The sequence below is a fragment of the Bufo bufo genome, chromosome 11, assembly GCF_905171765.1.
Source record: "Bufo bufo chromosome 11, aBufBuf1.1, whole genome shotgun sequence".
Classification (NCBI taxonomy): domain Eukaryota; kingdom Metazoa; phylum Chordata; class Amphibia; order Anura; family Bufonidae; genus Bufo; species Bufo bufo.
The window spans coordinates 5,588,465-5,607,023 of record NC_053399.1 but is presented as its reverse complement, the minus strand read 5'-3'; the positions used below and the strand labels follow the sequence as shown (position 1 = coordinate 5,607,023).

At 46.0% G+C, this 18,559-nt stretch overlaps 1 protein-coding gene across 2 annotated transcripts in view; it reads left to right on the top strand.

Annotated features, from left to right (window-relative positions):
- Positions 1 to 11,979, top strand: part of KCNK10 (potassium two pore domain channel subfamily K member 10) — a 72,862-nt gene extending 60,883 nt beyond the window's left edge. For both annotated transcript variants that reach the window (XM_040411373.1, XM_040411372.1), the window contains exons 5-7: positions 3,406 to 3,592; positions 9,062 to 9,204; positions 10,203 to 11,979. In XM_040411373.1, the coding sequence (XP_040267307.1) occupies positions 3,406 to 3,592; positions 9,062 to 9,204; positions 10,203 to 10,820 (948 nt within the window). In that variant the 3' untranslated portion in view covers positions 10,821 to 11,979. The remainder of the gene's footprint in view (positions 1 to 3,405; positions 3,593 to 9,061; positions 9,205 to 10,202) is intronic.
- Positions 11,980 to 18,559: the final 6,580 nt, after the last annotated feature.

Here is an 18,559-nt window from a genome sequence, read left to right as displayed (position 1 = left end):
TGTTTAGTAAGTAGTGGTAGAGGGCATGCTCATGTTTAGTGAGTAGTGGTAGAGGGCATGCTCATGTTTAGTGAGTAGTGGTAGAGGGCATGCTCATGTTTAGTGAGTAGTGGTAGAGGGCATGCTCCTGTTTAGTGAGTAGTGGTAGAGAGCATGCTCATGTGTAGTGAGTAGTGGTAGAGGGCATGCTCATGTTTAGTGAGTAGTGGTAGAGGGCATGCTCATGTTTAGTGAGTAGTGGTAGAGAGCATGCTCCTGTTTAGTGAGTAGTGGTAGAGAGCATGCTCATGTTTAGTGAGTAGTGGTAGAGAGCATGCTCATGTTTAGTGAGTAGTGGTAGAGGGCATGCTCATGTGTAGTGAGTAGTGGTAGAGGGCATGCTCCTGTTTAGTGAGTAGTGGTAGAGGGCATGCTCATGTTTAGTGAGTAGTGGTAGAGGGCATGCTCATGTTTAGTGAGTAGTGGTAGAGGGCATGCTCATGTTTAGTGAGTAGTAGTAGAGAGCATGCTCATGTTTAGTAAGTAGTGGTAGAGGGCATGCTCATGTTTAGTGAGTAGTAGAGGGCATGCTCATGTTTAGTGAGTAGTGGTAGAGGGCATGCTCATGTGTCGTTATTAGTGGTAGAGAGCATGCTCATGTTTAGTGAGTAGTGGTAGAGAGCATGCTCCTGTTTAGTGAGTAGTGGTAGAGAGCATGCTCATGTTTAGTGAGTAGTGGTAGAGGGCATGCTCCTGTTTAGTGAGTAGTAGAGGGCATGCTCATGTGTAGTGAGTAGTGGTAGAGGGCATGCTCCTGTTTAGTGAGTAGTGGTAGAGGGCATGCTCATGTTTAGTGAGTAGTGGTAGAGAGCATGCTCATGTTTAGTGAGTAGTGGTAGAGAGCATGCTCATGTTTAGTGAGTAGTGGTAGAGGGCATGCTCCTGTTTAGTGAGTAGTGGTAGAGGGCATGCTCATGTGTAGTGAGTAGTGGTAGAGGGCATGCTCCTGTTTAGTGAGTAGTAGAGGGCATGCTCATGTTTAGTGAGTAGTGGTAGAGAGCATGCTCCTGTTTAGTGAGAAGTGGTAGAGGGCATGCTCCTGTTTAGTGAGTAGTGGTAGAGAGCATGCTCATGTTTAGTGAGTAGTGGTAGAGGGCATGCTCCTGTTTAGTGAGTAGTAGAGGGCATGCTCATGTGTAGTGAGTAGTGGTAGAGGGCATGCTCCTGTTTAGTGAGTAGTGGTAGAGGGCATGCTCATGTTTAGTGAGTAGTGGTAGAGGGCATGCTCATGTTTAGTGAGTAGTGGTAGAGGGCATGCTCATGTTTAGTGAGTAGTGGTAGAGGGCATGCTCATGTTTAGTGAGTAGTGGTAGAGGGCATGCTCATGTTTAGTGAGTAGTGGTAGAGAGCATGCTCATGTTTAGTGAGTAGTGGTAGAGGGCATGCTCATGTTTAGTGAGTAGTGGTAGAGGGCATGCTCATGTTTAGTGAGTAGTGGTAGAGAGCATGCTCCTGTTTAGTGAGTAGTGGTAGAGGGCATGCTCATGTGTAGTGAGTAGTAGAGGGCATGCTCCTGTTTAGTGAGTAGTGGTAGAGAGCATGCTCCTGTTTAGTGAGTAGTGGTAGAGGGCATGCTCATGTGTAGTGAGTAGTAGAGGGCATGCTCCTGTTTAGTGAGTAGTGGTAGAGAGCATGCTCCTGTTTAGTGAGTAGTGGTAGAGAGCATGCTCATGTTTAGTGAGTAGTGGTAGAGAGCATGCTCATGTGTCGTTATTAGTGGTACAGAGCATGCTCCTGTTTAGTGACTAGTGGTACAGAGCATGCTCCTGTTTAGTGACTAGTGGTAGAGAGCATGCTCCTGTTTAGTGGATAGTGGTAGAGGGCATGCTCATGTTTAGTGGATAGTGGTAGAGGGCATGCTCCTGTTTAGTGGATAGTGGTAGAGAGCATGCTCATGTGTGGTTATTATTGGTACAGAGCTTTCTCGTGTGTAGTGGATATTCATAGAGGTCATGCTTTTTTGCAGTAAATCGTGGTCGAGAGCATGCTCCGGTGTGGTGATTAGTGGTACAGAGCATGCCCTTGTCTGGTGGATGGTGGTAGAGGGCATGCTCCGGTGTGGTGATTAGTGGTACAGAGCATGCCCTTGTCTGGTGGATGGCGGTAGAGGGCATGCTCCGGTGTGGTGATTAGTGGTACAGAGCATGCCCTTGTCTGGTGGATGGTGGTAGAGGGCATGCTCCAGTGTGACCGATGTTGGTGGATAACACATTCACCACTGCTGGATGTTTTGCTATTTGTTGTGGTCACAGCAAACGTGCAATTCATGCTGCAACCTCATTCATTCCTATGGCTGCCTGATACACTGCGGCGCGCGACATGTGTCGTTCTCAAAGTCGCTGTGTAGCTGTAACCTTGGAGTCCTTGCTCCCCTCTCCTAAGAGTATTTTCAGGAGGTTTTGCTGCTGAAGCATCTAGAAGCAGGAATCCCGGCCGCTCACCATGGAAACAGTCAGAAGAGTCAGACGCTCCCAACATATCAGATCAGCAGGATTTTGTACTCGTCGCCCCTGGGTCTTTGGAGCCGCTCAGTCACTTTACGTTTCCCGCGAGGCTCCTCTGAGTCCCTTTTTGCTTCCAATTACTCCCTCATTTGCATACGGGGTCATTTACATGTTTCATGCAAATTGAAAAAGAAAAAAAAAATGATGTTTGCAAAGAATAGAAGATGAAATTATGACTGCGCAAATTTTATGCTGAAATCAGGAAAATGCAGCAATTAGATGAATGTAGAAACATTTCCGCCCTTGTATTTGATATTGACTTGGATGAGATTTGTACTTTGGCTGCCGGATGGGAGTTGTTTGCCCCTCTATTACTACTACTAATACTTCTGGTGTTATTTGACTTAGCGTGGACCGGTCACCTCTTCTGACATTCCCTGGAACATCTGTTCTTATGACTCTAGGTTGTGTCATGCCTCTATTATTCCTACTAGACGTTTATGAATGAATTGCCAGGAGTCTGTTACCCGTTGGGGGTATTTCCCTGCACAGTTTGGTATTACCCAATTACAGCTACCATTGTCCGACACGGACACAAGGACACAACCCAAACCATTAACATCCAGTTGACAATTCATTCATAAACTTCTAGAAGGAATAACAGAGGAATGGCACAACCTAGGGTCATAAGAAGAGATGCTCCAGAATAGTTATTACATGGGGAATACAAGTAGTACTAAAACAGGAGAGGGTCCTCTCTAAAAGTCTTCTTGTCACCCCCTGCTGCTTCAGTGTCTTATAAAGAGTACTTCGCTGTGACAATGTACATGGGCTGCAGTGCATTATGGGATCTCTTCTCTCTCTGTTTGTAGTACATTGACACAATGTATCTAGTCGTGTAACCAGTGGCTCTTTGTTTCAGAAGAAGCAGGTGAGTCAGACCAAGATCCGGGTCATCTCCACCATCTTGTTCATCGTGGCCGGGTGTCTGGTCTTCGTCACCATCCCAGCTGTCATCTTCAAACAGATCGAAGGATGGTCGGAGCTGGAGTCCATTTATTTTGTGGTTGTTACACTCACGACTGTTGGCTTTGGGGACTACGTGGCAGGTGAGTGACTGAAAGGACCTATCCATGTGTATCTAAGTGTGATACCGTCTGCTGAAACTTCGTATCTCAGCTTCTCATGTGTGATTCTGTCTGCTGAACCACCGTATCTAAGCCTATCATGTGTGATACTGTCTCTTCTGTATCTAATCCTTTCCTGTGTGATACCGTCTGCTGAGCTGTGTATCTAATCCTATCCTGTGTGATACTGTCTGCTGAGCTGTGTATCTAATCCTCTCCTGTGTGATACTGTCTGCTGAGCTGTGTATCTAATCCTACCCTGTGTGATACTGTCTGCTGAGCTGTGTATCTAATCCTACCCTGTGTGATACTGTCTGCTGAGCTGTGTATCTAATCCTATCCTGTGTGATACTGTCTGCTGAGCCGTGTATCTAATCCTATCCCGTATGATACTGTCTGCTGAGCTGTGTATCTAATCCTATCCTGTGTGATACTGTCTGCTGAGCCGTGTATCTAATCCTATCCCGTATGATACTGCCTGCTGAGCTGTGTATCTAATCCTATAATGTGTGATATGGTCTGATGAGCTGTGTATCTAATCCTATCCTGTGTGATACTGTCTGCTGAGCTGTGTATCTAATCCTACCCTGTGTGATACTGTCTGCTGAGCTGTGTATCTAATCCTACCCTGTGTAATACTGCCTGCTGAGCTGTGTATCTAATCCTATCCTGTGTGATACTGTCTGCTGAGCCGTGTATCTAATCCTATCCCGTATGATACTGTCTGCTGAGCCGTGTATCTAATCCTATCCTGTGTGATACTGTCTGCTGAGCTGTGTATCTAATCCCATCCTGTGTGATACTGTCTGCTGAGCTGTGTATCTAATCCCATCATGTGTGATACTGTCTGCTGAGCCGTGTATCTAATCCTATCCTGTGTGATACTGTCTGCTGAGCTGTGTATCTAATCCTATAATGTGTGATATGGTCTGATGAGATGGTGTATCTAATCCTATCCTGTGTTGCTACTGTCTGCTGAACTGTGTATCTAATCCTATCCTGTGTGATACTGTCTGCTGTGCTGTGTATCTAATCCTATCCCGTATGATACTGTCTGCTGAGCCGTGTATCTAATCCTATCCTGTGTGATACTGTCTGCTGAGCCGTGTATCTAATCCTATCCCGTGTGATACTGTCTGCTGCGCCTCTGTATCTAATCCTATCCTGTGTGATACTGTCTGCTGAGCCGTGTATCTAATCCTATCCTGTGTGATACTGACTGCTGAGCTGTGTATCTAATCCTATCCCGTGTGATACTGTCTGCTGCGCCTCTGTATCTAATCCTATCCTGTGTGATACCGCCTGCTGAGCTGTGTATCTAATCCTATCCTGTGTGATACTGTCTGCTGAGCCGTGTATCTAATCTTATCCTGTGTGATACGGTCTCGGAGGACCACCCAGCACTACAACCCCTGTCATGCTCTGCTGAGCTGTGTATCTAATCCTATCCTGTGTGATACTGTCTGCTGTGCTGTGTATCTAATCCTATCCCGTATGATACTGTCTGCTGAGCCGTGTATCTAATCCTATCCTGTGTGATACTGTCTGCTGAGCCGTGTATCTAATCCTATCCCGTGTGATACTGTCTGCTGCGCCTCTGTATCTAATCCTATCCTGTGTGATACTGTCTGCTGAGCCGTGTATCTAATCCTATCCTGTGTGATACTGACTGCTGAGCTGTGTATCTAATCCTATCCCGTGTGATACTGTCTGCTGCGCCTCTGTATCTAATCCTATCCTGTGTGATACCGCCTGCTGAGCTGTGTATCTAATCCTATCCTGTGTGATACTGTCTGCTGAGCCGTGTATCTAATCTTATCCTGTGTGATACGGTCTCGGAGGACCACCCAGCACTACAACACCTGTCATGCTCTGCTGAGCTGTGTATCTAATCCTATCCTGTGTGATACTGTCTGCTGAGCCGTGTATCTAATCCTATCCTGTGTGATACGGTCTCGGAGGACCACCCAGCACTACAACCCCTGTCATGCTCTGCTGAGCCCCCTCCCCTATATTCAGAGCGATTCCCTACGGACCAGTAATATACTGTTAGTCACCCTGCGGATGGCTCTCCTATAATTGCCTGTGACACAAAGAGTTAACAGCCGCTTTTATTTTCTATTCGGTCAGTAAATGCCCCTCCCCCGCTATGATCTCATCATTACATGAATTATCCATGAGACACGAGGCAGAGGCTGACGCAGGGTTAATACTCGGGGTCTGTATATGATTTGCTGATGCAGGAAACGCTGTGGTGTGAACAGAGACTAAGAGCTCAGGACGCCAGCATAACGTAGACTTCTATTATGACTGAATGAATAACGGAACGCCTCCCGTCATGGAATTGCGTTATGGTCTGTGGTGACGGAATCCATAACGCAATTCAGATTATACCACAACCCGAAATCCGCTCATCCCTGACGATCTCCTCTTATGCACCTTACATGAGATCTCGTGTTGTATGGAATGTTGACCCGTGTTTTGCATTCTTATTATTTTGTTACATTGTATTGTGTTTTTTATTTATTGTATTATTTGATGTTACTTTTTATTTTATATCTTTTAGGCGACTTTCTCACCAGCGTGTTTACTGGATCCGGCAGGGTTCAGCAAAAACGCTTCCGTTACTGATGATACAACCGCCTGCATCCGTTAGGAACGGATCCGGTTGTATTTTCTGTAACGTCGCCAAGACTGATCCGTTTTCTATTGTGGCAGAGAAAACGGATCCGTCCCAATTGACTTGCATTGTGGGTCATGCGGGACCCGTTTTGCTCCACATCCCAGGACGGAGAGCAAACTACAACATGTTGCGGTTTTCTCTCCGTCTGGGAACGCAACTAAACTGAACTGCATTTTGGAGCGCTCCGTTCTGTTCTGTTCAGTTTTTTCCCCATTGACAATGAATTGGGACAAAACTGAAGCGTTTTTTTCAGTATTGAGCCCCTGTGACGGATCTCAATACCGGAAAACTAAAACGCTCGTGTGAAAGTAGCCTAAATGTTTAGTTGTCTTATGTAGTGATGCTTTGTTTCATGTTATTATGTTACAATTTATCATCCTGCTTTGTTACTCTTCATACAGTACCATGTATTATTACGATGTGTCATTGTTTGGCGTCACATTATATTTTATTATATGATTACATTTAGATGTTTATGGAATCAGAAGTCTGGAAAAGAGAATCGGCCGCCATCTTAGTCATTAGATGTTATCTCATCCAATTAAAACTGCTTTAAATTAATGATGTTCCTTCCAATTAGCGTGAGCAGCGAGCTCTTTGACTATGGGTCTGCGAGTGGCGGAGGCCGGGTACGGCTCTCTGAGGCATTGCACTCGCGCTGCGCAGAACAATCTATTACCGGAGACGTAGAAGGGTTTTGGTGTTTGCTGAGCAGTTTTCCGGATGGACTTCAGGGATGATAAATCTCAGACTTGGAGCCGTCTGCTCCTCAGAGTAGTTGTAGTGGACGCGACAGTAACGTAGTTTGGGGCCCCAAAAGGAGTGACGAGGGGGAGCTCATGTGTTCACTTGTGGCTGTCATCTGGGGCCCAATGCAAATTCTGTCCTACCATGTGCCATTTATAATGAGCGATAGCAGCTTGTGTGACAGGGGGCCTTCAGGCACTTGGACTCCAGGACCAGCATGCAACTGGGCTTATGCACCCCCCCCCCCTATGATCCCCTATTATATTAAACAGCAATAACATCACCGCTCTCCAGATATAGGTTATATTATACAGGAGGTGACATCACTGCTCTCCAGATATCAGTTATATTATACAGGAGGTGATATCACCGCTCTCCAGATTTAGGTTCATATTATACAGGAGGTGACATCACTGCTCTCCAGATATAGGTTTATATTATACAGGAGGTGACATCACTGCTCTCCAGATATAGGTTATATTATGCAGGAGGTGACATCACTGCTCTCCAGATATCAGTTATATTATACAGGAGGTGACATCACCGCTCTCCAGATTTAGGTTCATATTATACAGGAGGTGACATCACTGCTCTCCAGATATAGGTTTATATTATACAGGAGGTGACATCACTGCTCTCCAGATATAGGTTATATTATGCAGGAGGTGACATCACTGCTCTCCAGATATCAGTTATATTATACAGGAGGTGACATCACTGCTCTCCAGATATAGGTTTATATTATACAGGAGGTGACATCACCGCTCTCCAGATATCAGTTATATTATACAGGAGGTGACATCACCGCTCTCCAGATATCGGTTATATTATACAGGAGGTGACATCACCGCTCTCCAGATATAAGGTATATTATACAGGAGGTGACATCACCGCTCTCCAGATATAGGTTATATTATACAGGAGGTGACATCACTGCTCTCCAGATATAGGTTATATTATGCAGGAGGTGACATCACTGCTCTCCAGATATAGGTTATATTATACAGGAGGTGACATCACTGCTCTCCAGATATAGGTTATATTATGCAGGAGGTGACATCACTGCTCTCCAGATATCGGTTATATTATACAGGAGGTGACATCACCGCTCTCTAGATATCAGTTATATTATACAGGAGGTGACATCACCGCTCTCCAGATATAGGTTATATTATACAGGAGGTGACATCACTGCTCTCCAGATATAGGTTATATTATGCAGGAGGTGACATCACTGCTCTCCAGATATAGGTTATATTATACAGGAGGTGACATCACTGCTCTCCAGATATAGGTTATATTATGCAGGAGGTGACATCACTGCTCTCCAGATATCGGTTATATTATACAGGAGGTGACATCACCGCTCTCTAGATATAGGTTATATTATACAGGAGGTGACATCACTGCTCTCCAGATATCGGTTATATTATACAGGAGGTGACATCACCGCTCTCCAGATATAGGTTATAGTATGCAGGAGGTGACATCACTGCTCTCCAGATATCGGTTATATTATACAGGAGGTGACATCACTGCTCTCCAGATATCAGTTATATTATACAGGAGGTGACATCACTGCTCTCCAGATATCAGTTATATTATACAGGAGGTGACCTCACCGTTCTCCAGATATAGGTTATATTATACAGGAGGTGACATCACCGCTCTCCAGATATCAGTTATATTATACAGGAGGTGACATCACCGCTCTCCAGATATCAGTTATATTATACTGGAGGTGACATCACTGCTCTCCAGATATCAGGTATATTATACAGGAGGTGACATCACCGCCCTCCAGATATCAGTTATATTATACAGGAGGTGACATCACCGCTCTCCATATATCAGTTATATTATACAGGAGGTGACATCACTGCTCTCCAGATATCAGTTATATTATACAGCAGTGACATCACCGCTCTACAGATATAAGATATGTTTATATATTGAAGGATATTATTATTATATTGCCTTCACATTATAATGTGTGTAACTCAGAGGCACTTCTATTACAGGTGGGAACACAAATATAATGTACCGGGAGTGGTACAAGCCGCTGGTGTGGTTCTGGATCCTGGTTGGTCTCGCGTACTTTGCTGCTGTCCTCAGTATGATTGGTGACTGGCTTCGAGTGATATCAAAGAAAACTAAAGAAGAGGTAAAGTAGTCGCTGACTAATATTGTAACACTGTACAGATATAGCAGAGCTGCACAATTAGATATCACTATGATAGAGGTCGGGACCCCCCAAGCTGCAGGACCCCCCAGAAGCTGCACCGGCTACAGTGGTGTGCACAGGACCATCTACAGTCCTGAGGATGCAGTAAACCTATTGAAGTAGACTGAGGAGATGTATAGAAGACACAGCTCATGACCTTCAGCACTACGGACAGCGACGAGACGGTCCTATGATGGACCTTTGTGCTTTGGGACCCCTTGTCTCTGACATGTGTTACACTGAGGATGACAGGCGTCATGTAGTTGAGAATATTGACTCTGCAGTGTCCGACATATCAGGAGCCGTCCTGTGGGGGCCACGGAGCTCAGAAATTGTTGCTGTATGGAGACTGCCCTATACAGACTGCTTAAAGTGAGGGTGGAGTAAATCCACTCACATAGTGAGGTCCGTATCGGGTCCTGCAGCCCAAGGTAGACTGAAGTCGGCTGTTCATGCCCTGGATGACCCCAAAGAGCAAATGCAAGCATAGAATTGTATAGAAAGCACAGTGCAGTGTGAAAGCCCCCTCCCAGCTTAGATACCGGGGTTGTTATTGGGAAGCGGACGTCTCCAGAGAAGATGTAACTGCCCCATAATCGCTGTCCACTAGTGCTGCATCAAGGGGTCACTTAAGAGAAGGAGCAGGTGAGTGTGAGGAGAGGTTGCACGGGGGTCCCAAACTTAACTTTTGCATCAGGGTCCATGAGACTTTAGCTACAGCCCCTGGAACCCTGATTCATAGTCTATGTGAAAGTAAAGTTCAGGATGTAGGCTTAGTCAGCAGCCTATTGACATTGAGGTTTTGCAAAATGTATCATATCTAATGCAGATCCTGAGCATGACACAGGGATACACAGGGCACCATAGAGCGCTCCTTGTGTTGTGCCCAATGTATTGGTTCGTTATGAGAAGTCACCGGTCCTCATCTTTTTCTCTAGGTGGGAGAAATCAAGGCTCATGCTGCAGAGTGGAAAGCCAACGTGACCGCCGAATTCAGAGAGACGCGAAGGCGCCTGAGTGTAGAGATCCACGACAAGCTCCAGAGGGCAGCCACCATCAGGAGCATGGAGCGCAGGCGGCTGGGGCTCGACCAGAGAGCTCACTCTCTTGACATGCTGTCCCCAGAAAAACGCTCAGTGTTCGCAGAGCTGGAGAACGGCCGCTTCAAGGCGTCCTCCCAAGAAAGCATAAACAACAGACCCAACAACCTAAGACTAAAGGGGATTGAGCAGTTCAACACTTTACATGGCCAAGGCCTCTCCGAAGACAATATCATCAATAAGTTTGGATCCACCTCGTCCAAGTTGACCAAAAGGAAAAACAAGGATCTGAAGAAGAACCTGCCGGAGGATGTAGGGAAGATTTATGAGAACTTCCGAAAATACTCAGTAGATGAAGGGAAGAAGGAGGGCGGCAAGGGCGATAGGATGTCCACCTCAGACACGGCGACTCTCTCTGACTTCATCCAGCACTCCATCATAGAGAACGGCTCAGTACCCTGCGAAACCAAAGATGAGGAACACGAGAACAAAGCATTACTTGAAGAAGGAAACTAACGGGGCAACCCTGAGGATCATTGCTCTGTCATGGCACAACCAAGCTGAGGGCTGCAATGTGGGACGGACCTTTGACTTTCTATCTCCACTCTGGAGCCCAAAGTTCGTTTGTATTTTGACTCAGCAGTAACCTTTGACCCCTTCTGTATTGGAGGGGACAATGCCCTGTGTGTCGACTGCCCCCTCCAGTACGGAAGGGGTTACACTATCGCCCTGGGGTGTAAACCAGAACCGACAGCAGCTGGTTACTTCAGAGGAGTTCTCGAGACATGTGCCTTATGCAGACTTTTCAGTTACCTGGAGCTCCGTAATCTGCATTGGTGGAAACTTTTACTGTGCCATAACAGACTGCCAAAAAAAGCCCCCCTCCCCCCTGACAACGACTACAAACGAGAAAGAATGTGGAAAACTGCAAATAAGATAACCATAGTCATTACAGGAGAGATCGAGGTGGCTACTCGTTTCGCTATTCAGTTTGAAGGTCTTGGGAAGCATTTTTCAAGCTCGCAAAATGATTAAGATGACAACACGTTTCGCTCTCCGAGTGTGGTAGGAGACCATTTCTAAGCCTACACATTGAGAATGCAAGGAAATCATGGAGACGACAACGCGTTTCACTCAATAGATATGGTAGGAGACCATTTCTAAGCCTACACATTGAGAATGCAAGGAAATCATGGAGACGACAACGCGTTTCACTGAATAGATATGGTAGGAGACCATTTCTAAGCCTACACATTGAGAATGCAAGGAAATCATGGAGACGACAACGCGTTTCACTCAATAGATATGGTAGGAGACCATTTCTAAGCCTACACATTGAGAATGTAACAAAATATGGAGACAGTTTCACTCTCCAACTGTGGTAGGAGACCATTTCTAAGCCTACACATTGAGAATACAAGAAATTATAGAGACGACAACGCGTTTCACTCTCCAGATATGGTAGGAGGCAATGTGTAAGTCTAGAAATCAAGAATACAAGAAAATATGGAGATGGCAGCGCGTTTCACTCTCCAACTGTGGTAGGAGACCATTTCTAAGCCTACACATTGAGAATACAAGAAATTATAGAGACGACAACGCGTTTCACTCTCCAGATATGGTAGGAGGCAATGTGTAAGTCTAGAAATCAAGAATACAAGAAAATATGGAGATGGCAGCGCGTTTTACTCTCCAACTGTGGTAGGAGACCATTTCTAAGCCTACAAATCGGGTATACAAGGAAATATGGAGGCGGCAACGCATCTCAGCCTCCAACTCAAACGGGGCAGGGAGCATTTTCCAGTCCCGTGGGAGGCTGTAATGCGTTTCACTTTCATACGTGGTAGGAAGCATTTTCCAAGCTTGCAGATAAACACATATATGCATTGTGTGGCACACGAGTAGAATAAGGAATACTTCTCATCTTTCCAACCTCTCCATCGAGCCCGATCCCTTCCTGGCCAGTGATGACATCAGCACACCCAACAGTATAACCGCACATCAGCTTTTTAACTGTAAGCAAGCACTGTGGCAGCAACCATTACCAATGAAAACGCCAGAGACTGTGACAGCGCCCCAAGCTGTACCTGTGGGTACTGCGCGCCACAAGAGAAACAGAAAGATGTCATTTCTAGCGGCACGCCGCAGAGTGGACCGCACACTTTTTTAAAAAAATTATTGCAATCACTTTATATTTGCTGAGGAAACTTCAGTTCTCAGTGCTGAATAACCAGGAGGCCGCGGAGCATCTTGCATGTGGTTCACAGCCGCCCCGCGCCGTAAGACTGTAATAGTCCCAGGACCTAGAGATGGGGGTGTTACTGTGCAATTCTCAGGGCTCGTTCCCTTCTTTTAAGTGAAGGATTTCATGGGCAGTCTACTGAAGCACCCCCAAAAAATAAAACCTAAAACCCAGCACCACCATAAGACGCCATGTAGTCCGGCTGGCGAGGGACGAGAAGTGCTCACCGCTTTGTGCCATCTTATTTTGTAACTTTTTAAGAGTATTTTCAATACTTGGTTCCATTTTGCATCGCTGGGCGCTCGGCTCTTCGGTCAGTGTTCCTCTCCAGGTTTTCTATTGCACATCCTGCCGGTTTAGAGGGAGTTCTAGAGCCGGACGCACAGAAGAATAAATCATTAGGAGAATGAAAAGTTTTTGGTTTCTGTCAAATCTCACCGGGAGGGTAAAGCTGCTCATACACGGTGCCGGATTGTGCTCCAGCATTAAGGCAGGGGTGCAGCTCTCCCCAATAGCAGAGGAAGATATTTTATTTCCCCCCCCCCCTCCCCGCACAAGGGTCCAGATAAAAGTTGTATCCGGTACTACCCCTATAGCTGCACCACTGGGCTTGACCACTACCCCTATAGCTCCACCACTACCCCTATACCTACCTTCACCACTACCCCTATAGCTGCACCACTGGGCTGCACCACTACCCCTATACCTACCTTCACCACTACCCCTATACCTACCTTCACCACTACCCCTATACCTACCTTCACCACTACCCCTATACCTACCTTCACCACTACCCCTATTTCTGCACCACTACCCCTATACCTACCTTCACCACTACCCCTATTTCTGCACCACTACCCCTATACCTACCTTTACCACTACCCCTATACCTACCTTCACCACTACCCCTATAGCTGCACCACTGTCCAGAAGATTCAGGAGCACAGGATTTACCCCTCGCCCTGTATGATCACTTTAGTAACTTCGGATTTTGATACTCTTCATTGTCCTCTGGTTACTTGATTGGTTTTAAGTATAAATGAGTTAGTGAAATTGTATTTACAGAAATGATGGGAAAGTAGTGATTTTTTTTCCACCCTGTGCTGGGACTTGGTCATCCTCCCCATGGCTCCACAGCCCCACAACTTCGGATGACGCTGTAAATACGCAGTGGGGGTTTCATGACCTCGCCCTTCAAGCCTTCCCATAAATCTCCTGGTACTGAATGGAAAGAAGAGCAATATTTCCTGCTGCTCTGGGCGCTCATATATATATGCAGGAGGGCCAGGGCCCTGGAGAGGATACATTGTGATGGAAAGAAAATAACAATGTATCAGGATGATGGGAAACCAGAGGGGTGCTCCTCGGTATATACAGGGTCTGCAAACATCACATCCAGGATTTTGTACCAAAACAGGAGCAAATCTCTCCAGCCCCCGACCAATCCCCCAAATACCATGAAAACTGGAGCATAATCTAACCTTTTAAAAATCTTCCTGTAGTCTAGCACCACTGCTTGCTGTCAGTCCATGGTGACAGTCACTTCTTGTCCATCAGCTGCTTCAGGACAGTAGATCTTTAGTGTATGGAGGCCTTGTGTGTAGACAACTGTTGGGGACTGACAGCAAGCAGTGGTGCTGAAAGACAGTAATATTTTTGCATTTTTTTATGTTTTGGGGGATTTCTCTGACTCTTGGATAAAATTATTAAAATGGGAAAACAAGGCTTGTCTTGTGCTCACTGCTAGAATCCTGGGGTTGGAGGCTGCAATGGCTGCGGCTCATTACCCAGCAGCAGGGGGTCCGCCGCCCGGCCCCTCATCCACAAGACATATCAGGGGCTGTGGAGCAAACGGGAAGATGATGAGGGAGTGTAAGGAATGTTACCTGACTCTAAGTATAACAGCCCCTCATGTATTAGGGCGGCAGCCTCCTGCACTCCAGCTGTTGTCAACCTACAACCCCCAGTATGAAGTGAATGGAGCATGCTGGGAGTTGTAGTTTAACAACAGCTGGAGTGCTGGCTGTTGCTGTTCCCTGCACTAGGGAATCTGATTACACTGTGTGACAGCCCCCACTCAGCCGCCAGGGACCCCAGGTCACTAAGGCTGGGGCTGCACCTGGAATTTGTCTAGTACTTTTGATTGTTTTTAACTATCGAGTGTCTGTGACAGTGCATATGATTGCATAAAAGTCAATTTACTGCTGTGGACTGCAAGTGTCGCTCAATAGTTAAAATCCATTAGCAGTGCTGCGACATGTCCAGGTGAAGTCCCGGTCGGTGAGAGGGTCAAGTGATCCCCATGAGAAACTCACTGTTTGGCAGATGGTTCCCTGAACTGGATAGTAATATAGTTTTGTTTTGTTTTTTGCAATGGAACCAAATATATGAAGCAGAAAATTGAGGTAAACGTCTGTATTATAGTCATCTGTTCCAGATCTGCTCATGTCTCAGGCTCAGGAAGAAGGATGGAAGTGAATGAGCCCCTCCATCAGCTGCTGCTGTCATCCTTCATCCCCACCCAGCAATCAGTATGGGTGTCAGTGGGGGAGGGGGGCTGGTGTAAGTAATGGGGGCTGTGTTCGGACATTACTGATCCAGAGTCTCTCAGTAAAATGTATGATCTCATTCCCCAGCCTGAGTCAGCGGCCGATCGTTCCATTATCCCCCATTAGTGATGGACACAGATCTCAGCTCTTACATTATTAAGGTTCCTGACTTCATGAAATGAATTCCTTTCATAAGTTCATTTTCCTGCTTCACTTTTAGAGGCGAAAGCCACGAGATAGAATGGGATAAAGAGAGTCCCCTGTAGGTCCCCCCCATCAGAAGTGCTGAACATGTTCAGGAGTTTTTGGCTTGTTTAGATCATTTTTATGGGATCACAATGTAGGAGAACACAGTATACAACGACCAAGGCAGACTAAAGAGATTACAATCTATCACTTGTATTAACCAGTCGCCCTTTAGATCCCTCCTCCAGACAAGCCTTCACCTATCCAAATGTCCACCACCCAACATCCATCCATTGCCCTTACAAAGCTTTCACTCATTCATGTATTCTTACATTCCATTAAGATCCATCTAGCCAAACAACCATCTGTCCAGCCAAAATGTCCATCTATCCAAGCATCCGACAAGACATGTTACAGACCATCCAGCACATCTATCCAAGCATGCCCCAAAACTATGCTAACATCCAACCATCCTTATATCCAAGCATTCACCAAGCCATGCTACCATCCATATATACAAGCATCCACCAGGCCATGCTGCCATCCAACCATCCATATATACAAGCATCCACCAAGCCATGCCAACATCCAACCATCCATATATCCAAGCATCCACCAAGCCATGCCAACATCTAACCATCCATATATCCAATTATCCACCAAGCCATGCCAACATCTAACCATCCATATATCCAAGCAACCACCAAGCCATGCCAACCATCCATATATCCAAGCATCCACCAAGCCATGCCAACATCCAACCATCCATATATCCAAGCATCCACCAAGCCATGCCAACATTCAACCATCCATATATCCAAGCATCCACCAAGCCATGCCAACATTCAACCATCCATATATCCAAGCATCCACCAAGCCATGCCAACATTCAACCATCCATATATCCAAGCATCCACCAAGCCATGCCAACATCCAACCATCCATATATCCAAGCATCCACAAAGCCATGCCAACATTCAACCATCCATATATCCAAGAATCCACCAAGCCATGCTACCATCCATATATACAAGCATCCACCAGGCCATGCTACCATACAACCATCCATATATTCAAGCATAACCCAAGCCATGCTGCCATCCAACTTCCTATATATCCAAGCATCCAACAAGCCCTGCAACCATCCAAATATCCAGGCATCCACAAAGCCATGCTACCATCCAAGCTACCATAGTACTATCCAACCATCTATATATCCAAGAATCCATCAAGCCATGCTACCACTCAACTATCCATATATGCAAGCATGCACCATCCACAAATCAAGGTAGCAATGCTACTTGCCAAACAATAAATCTGTCTATCTAGTCCTAACAGGACAACCATATATTTTACATATCCAATCTCGCAACCAACTCGGCATTTATCCAGTTAACACATCCAAGCCTCCAACCACCCAGAGATGCTTCCATCCATTCTTCCAACCAACCAGGCATGCTTCCATCCACTCTTCTAGCCCACCAGACATGCTTCCTTCCATATAATTAGATCCAATGTAAAACAATAACAGAAAATGATCTTAAATTAGAGTGTACACATGGAGCGTAGACCTTCAGGTTTCCTCTCTGGTTTCGTTGTCACAATTGAACATTTCTGAAGACCATAAATTACTGATAACATGCTGATCTCAGATGATCATATTGGCCGCTATGGGATGCCAGGGTTACAGTCATCTCTACATCTGGAGATGACTTGATGGACATGTCATTGGTTCTAAGTCGTACATGGAATGATTTGAGCCAGAAAGGGACTAACCTGCACCAATCCCAGTGGTCACTTAGCTGGATGGATTCTTAAGGTGGTTTCACACACAGCATTTCTTGAAAAGAAATCCTCTGCAGTCCTTAAAGCAGCCACGAGTGGATCCAGCACCACAGAGAAGTGTCAGCCCTTCCATGATATGTCCTATTCCTTTAGAATCCACTTCTGTCTTTGGCTTCCAAGAACCGAACCTGCAAATTTTTCCAACAAACGCTATGTGTGAATCCACCCTTAAGGTGTGGTGACGCTTCTTCTCATATTGATTTTGTAGGATGGAAAAACTTGGAACTTTACTATGCAAAGCTTGTGTGTCGTGTGTCTTCATGTGTAGATAGCAGTGATGGTTGTCCTGCAGACCATCTGTCCTCAGCTGACGTCTCTGGAGCACCGCGGACAGTCCGGATTCTCATCATGTTGCAGTCCTACTTTTTAAAAAGACTTTTTTTCAGTCAGCAGCGAATGTCATTCCTTGCTCTAGGAACACCAAATCCAGCTGAATTTTTATGCATTTCACAAGAGACCTTGAATAAAGTGACTTTGTCTCATCCAGTCCATTCCTTCAGAGGCCATTGCAGAAGACAAGGTGGGGGAGGCCTCTGCTGGACCTGACCTCGCTCTCTGCTATGACTTGGTAACTTGTCTGTTGATATGTTCTCAGTTCATCTGTAAAACAGGACGCATTGTACGGTGAAGAACGAGGACGCTGAAGGTTCGTCGTGTTGCACTAATTTGCGCTGTCTGCAGCTCTGTAAGTGGGCACTCCGCCTGTGGTGTGCCGCGGTGAATGGTGTATCTGATGATGAATGATCGACAACAATACAGTACAATGTACCCAAACCTCCGTCTGTGTCTTCCATCTGCACCTCACTGTCCACGATGGGTCACGCTCAGGCAGACATGCTGCGGAGAGCACTAACGCTCAGGCAGACATGCTGCGGAGAGCACTATGTATAGGGAGGAGAAGAGATTGAATAGAACGTTCAGGCAACTGCTCCACGTCCATATGTTCTCACTCTGATAAATCCCCCCCCTCTGTCTATTGTATCATGATGACCCCGAATCTATAGGCGCATGAAGGCCGGAGCTACCGCAATAAACCATGATGGTGACGCATGCGCAGCGCAGAGCTGCCTAATAGCATTCTTCATTATCATGGGTCACTAGGTGATGGGAAATCCCAATAAAGGTGCAAACTGGAAATTAGCAGAACATCAAACCCCGCACCCCGACTACATACACATCTATTGGAGACTACTGTAAGGACGTACACAGTGAGTGCAGCTCTGGAGTATAATACAGGATGTAACTCAGGATCAGTACAGGATAGGTAATGTATGTACACAGTGACTGCACCAGCAGAATAGTGAGTGCAGCTCTGGAGTATAATACAGGATGTAACTCAGGATCAGTACAGGATAAGTAATGTATGTACACAGTGACACCACCAGCAGAATAGTGAGCGCAGCTCTGGAGTATAATACAGGATGTAACTCAGG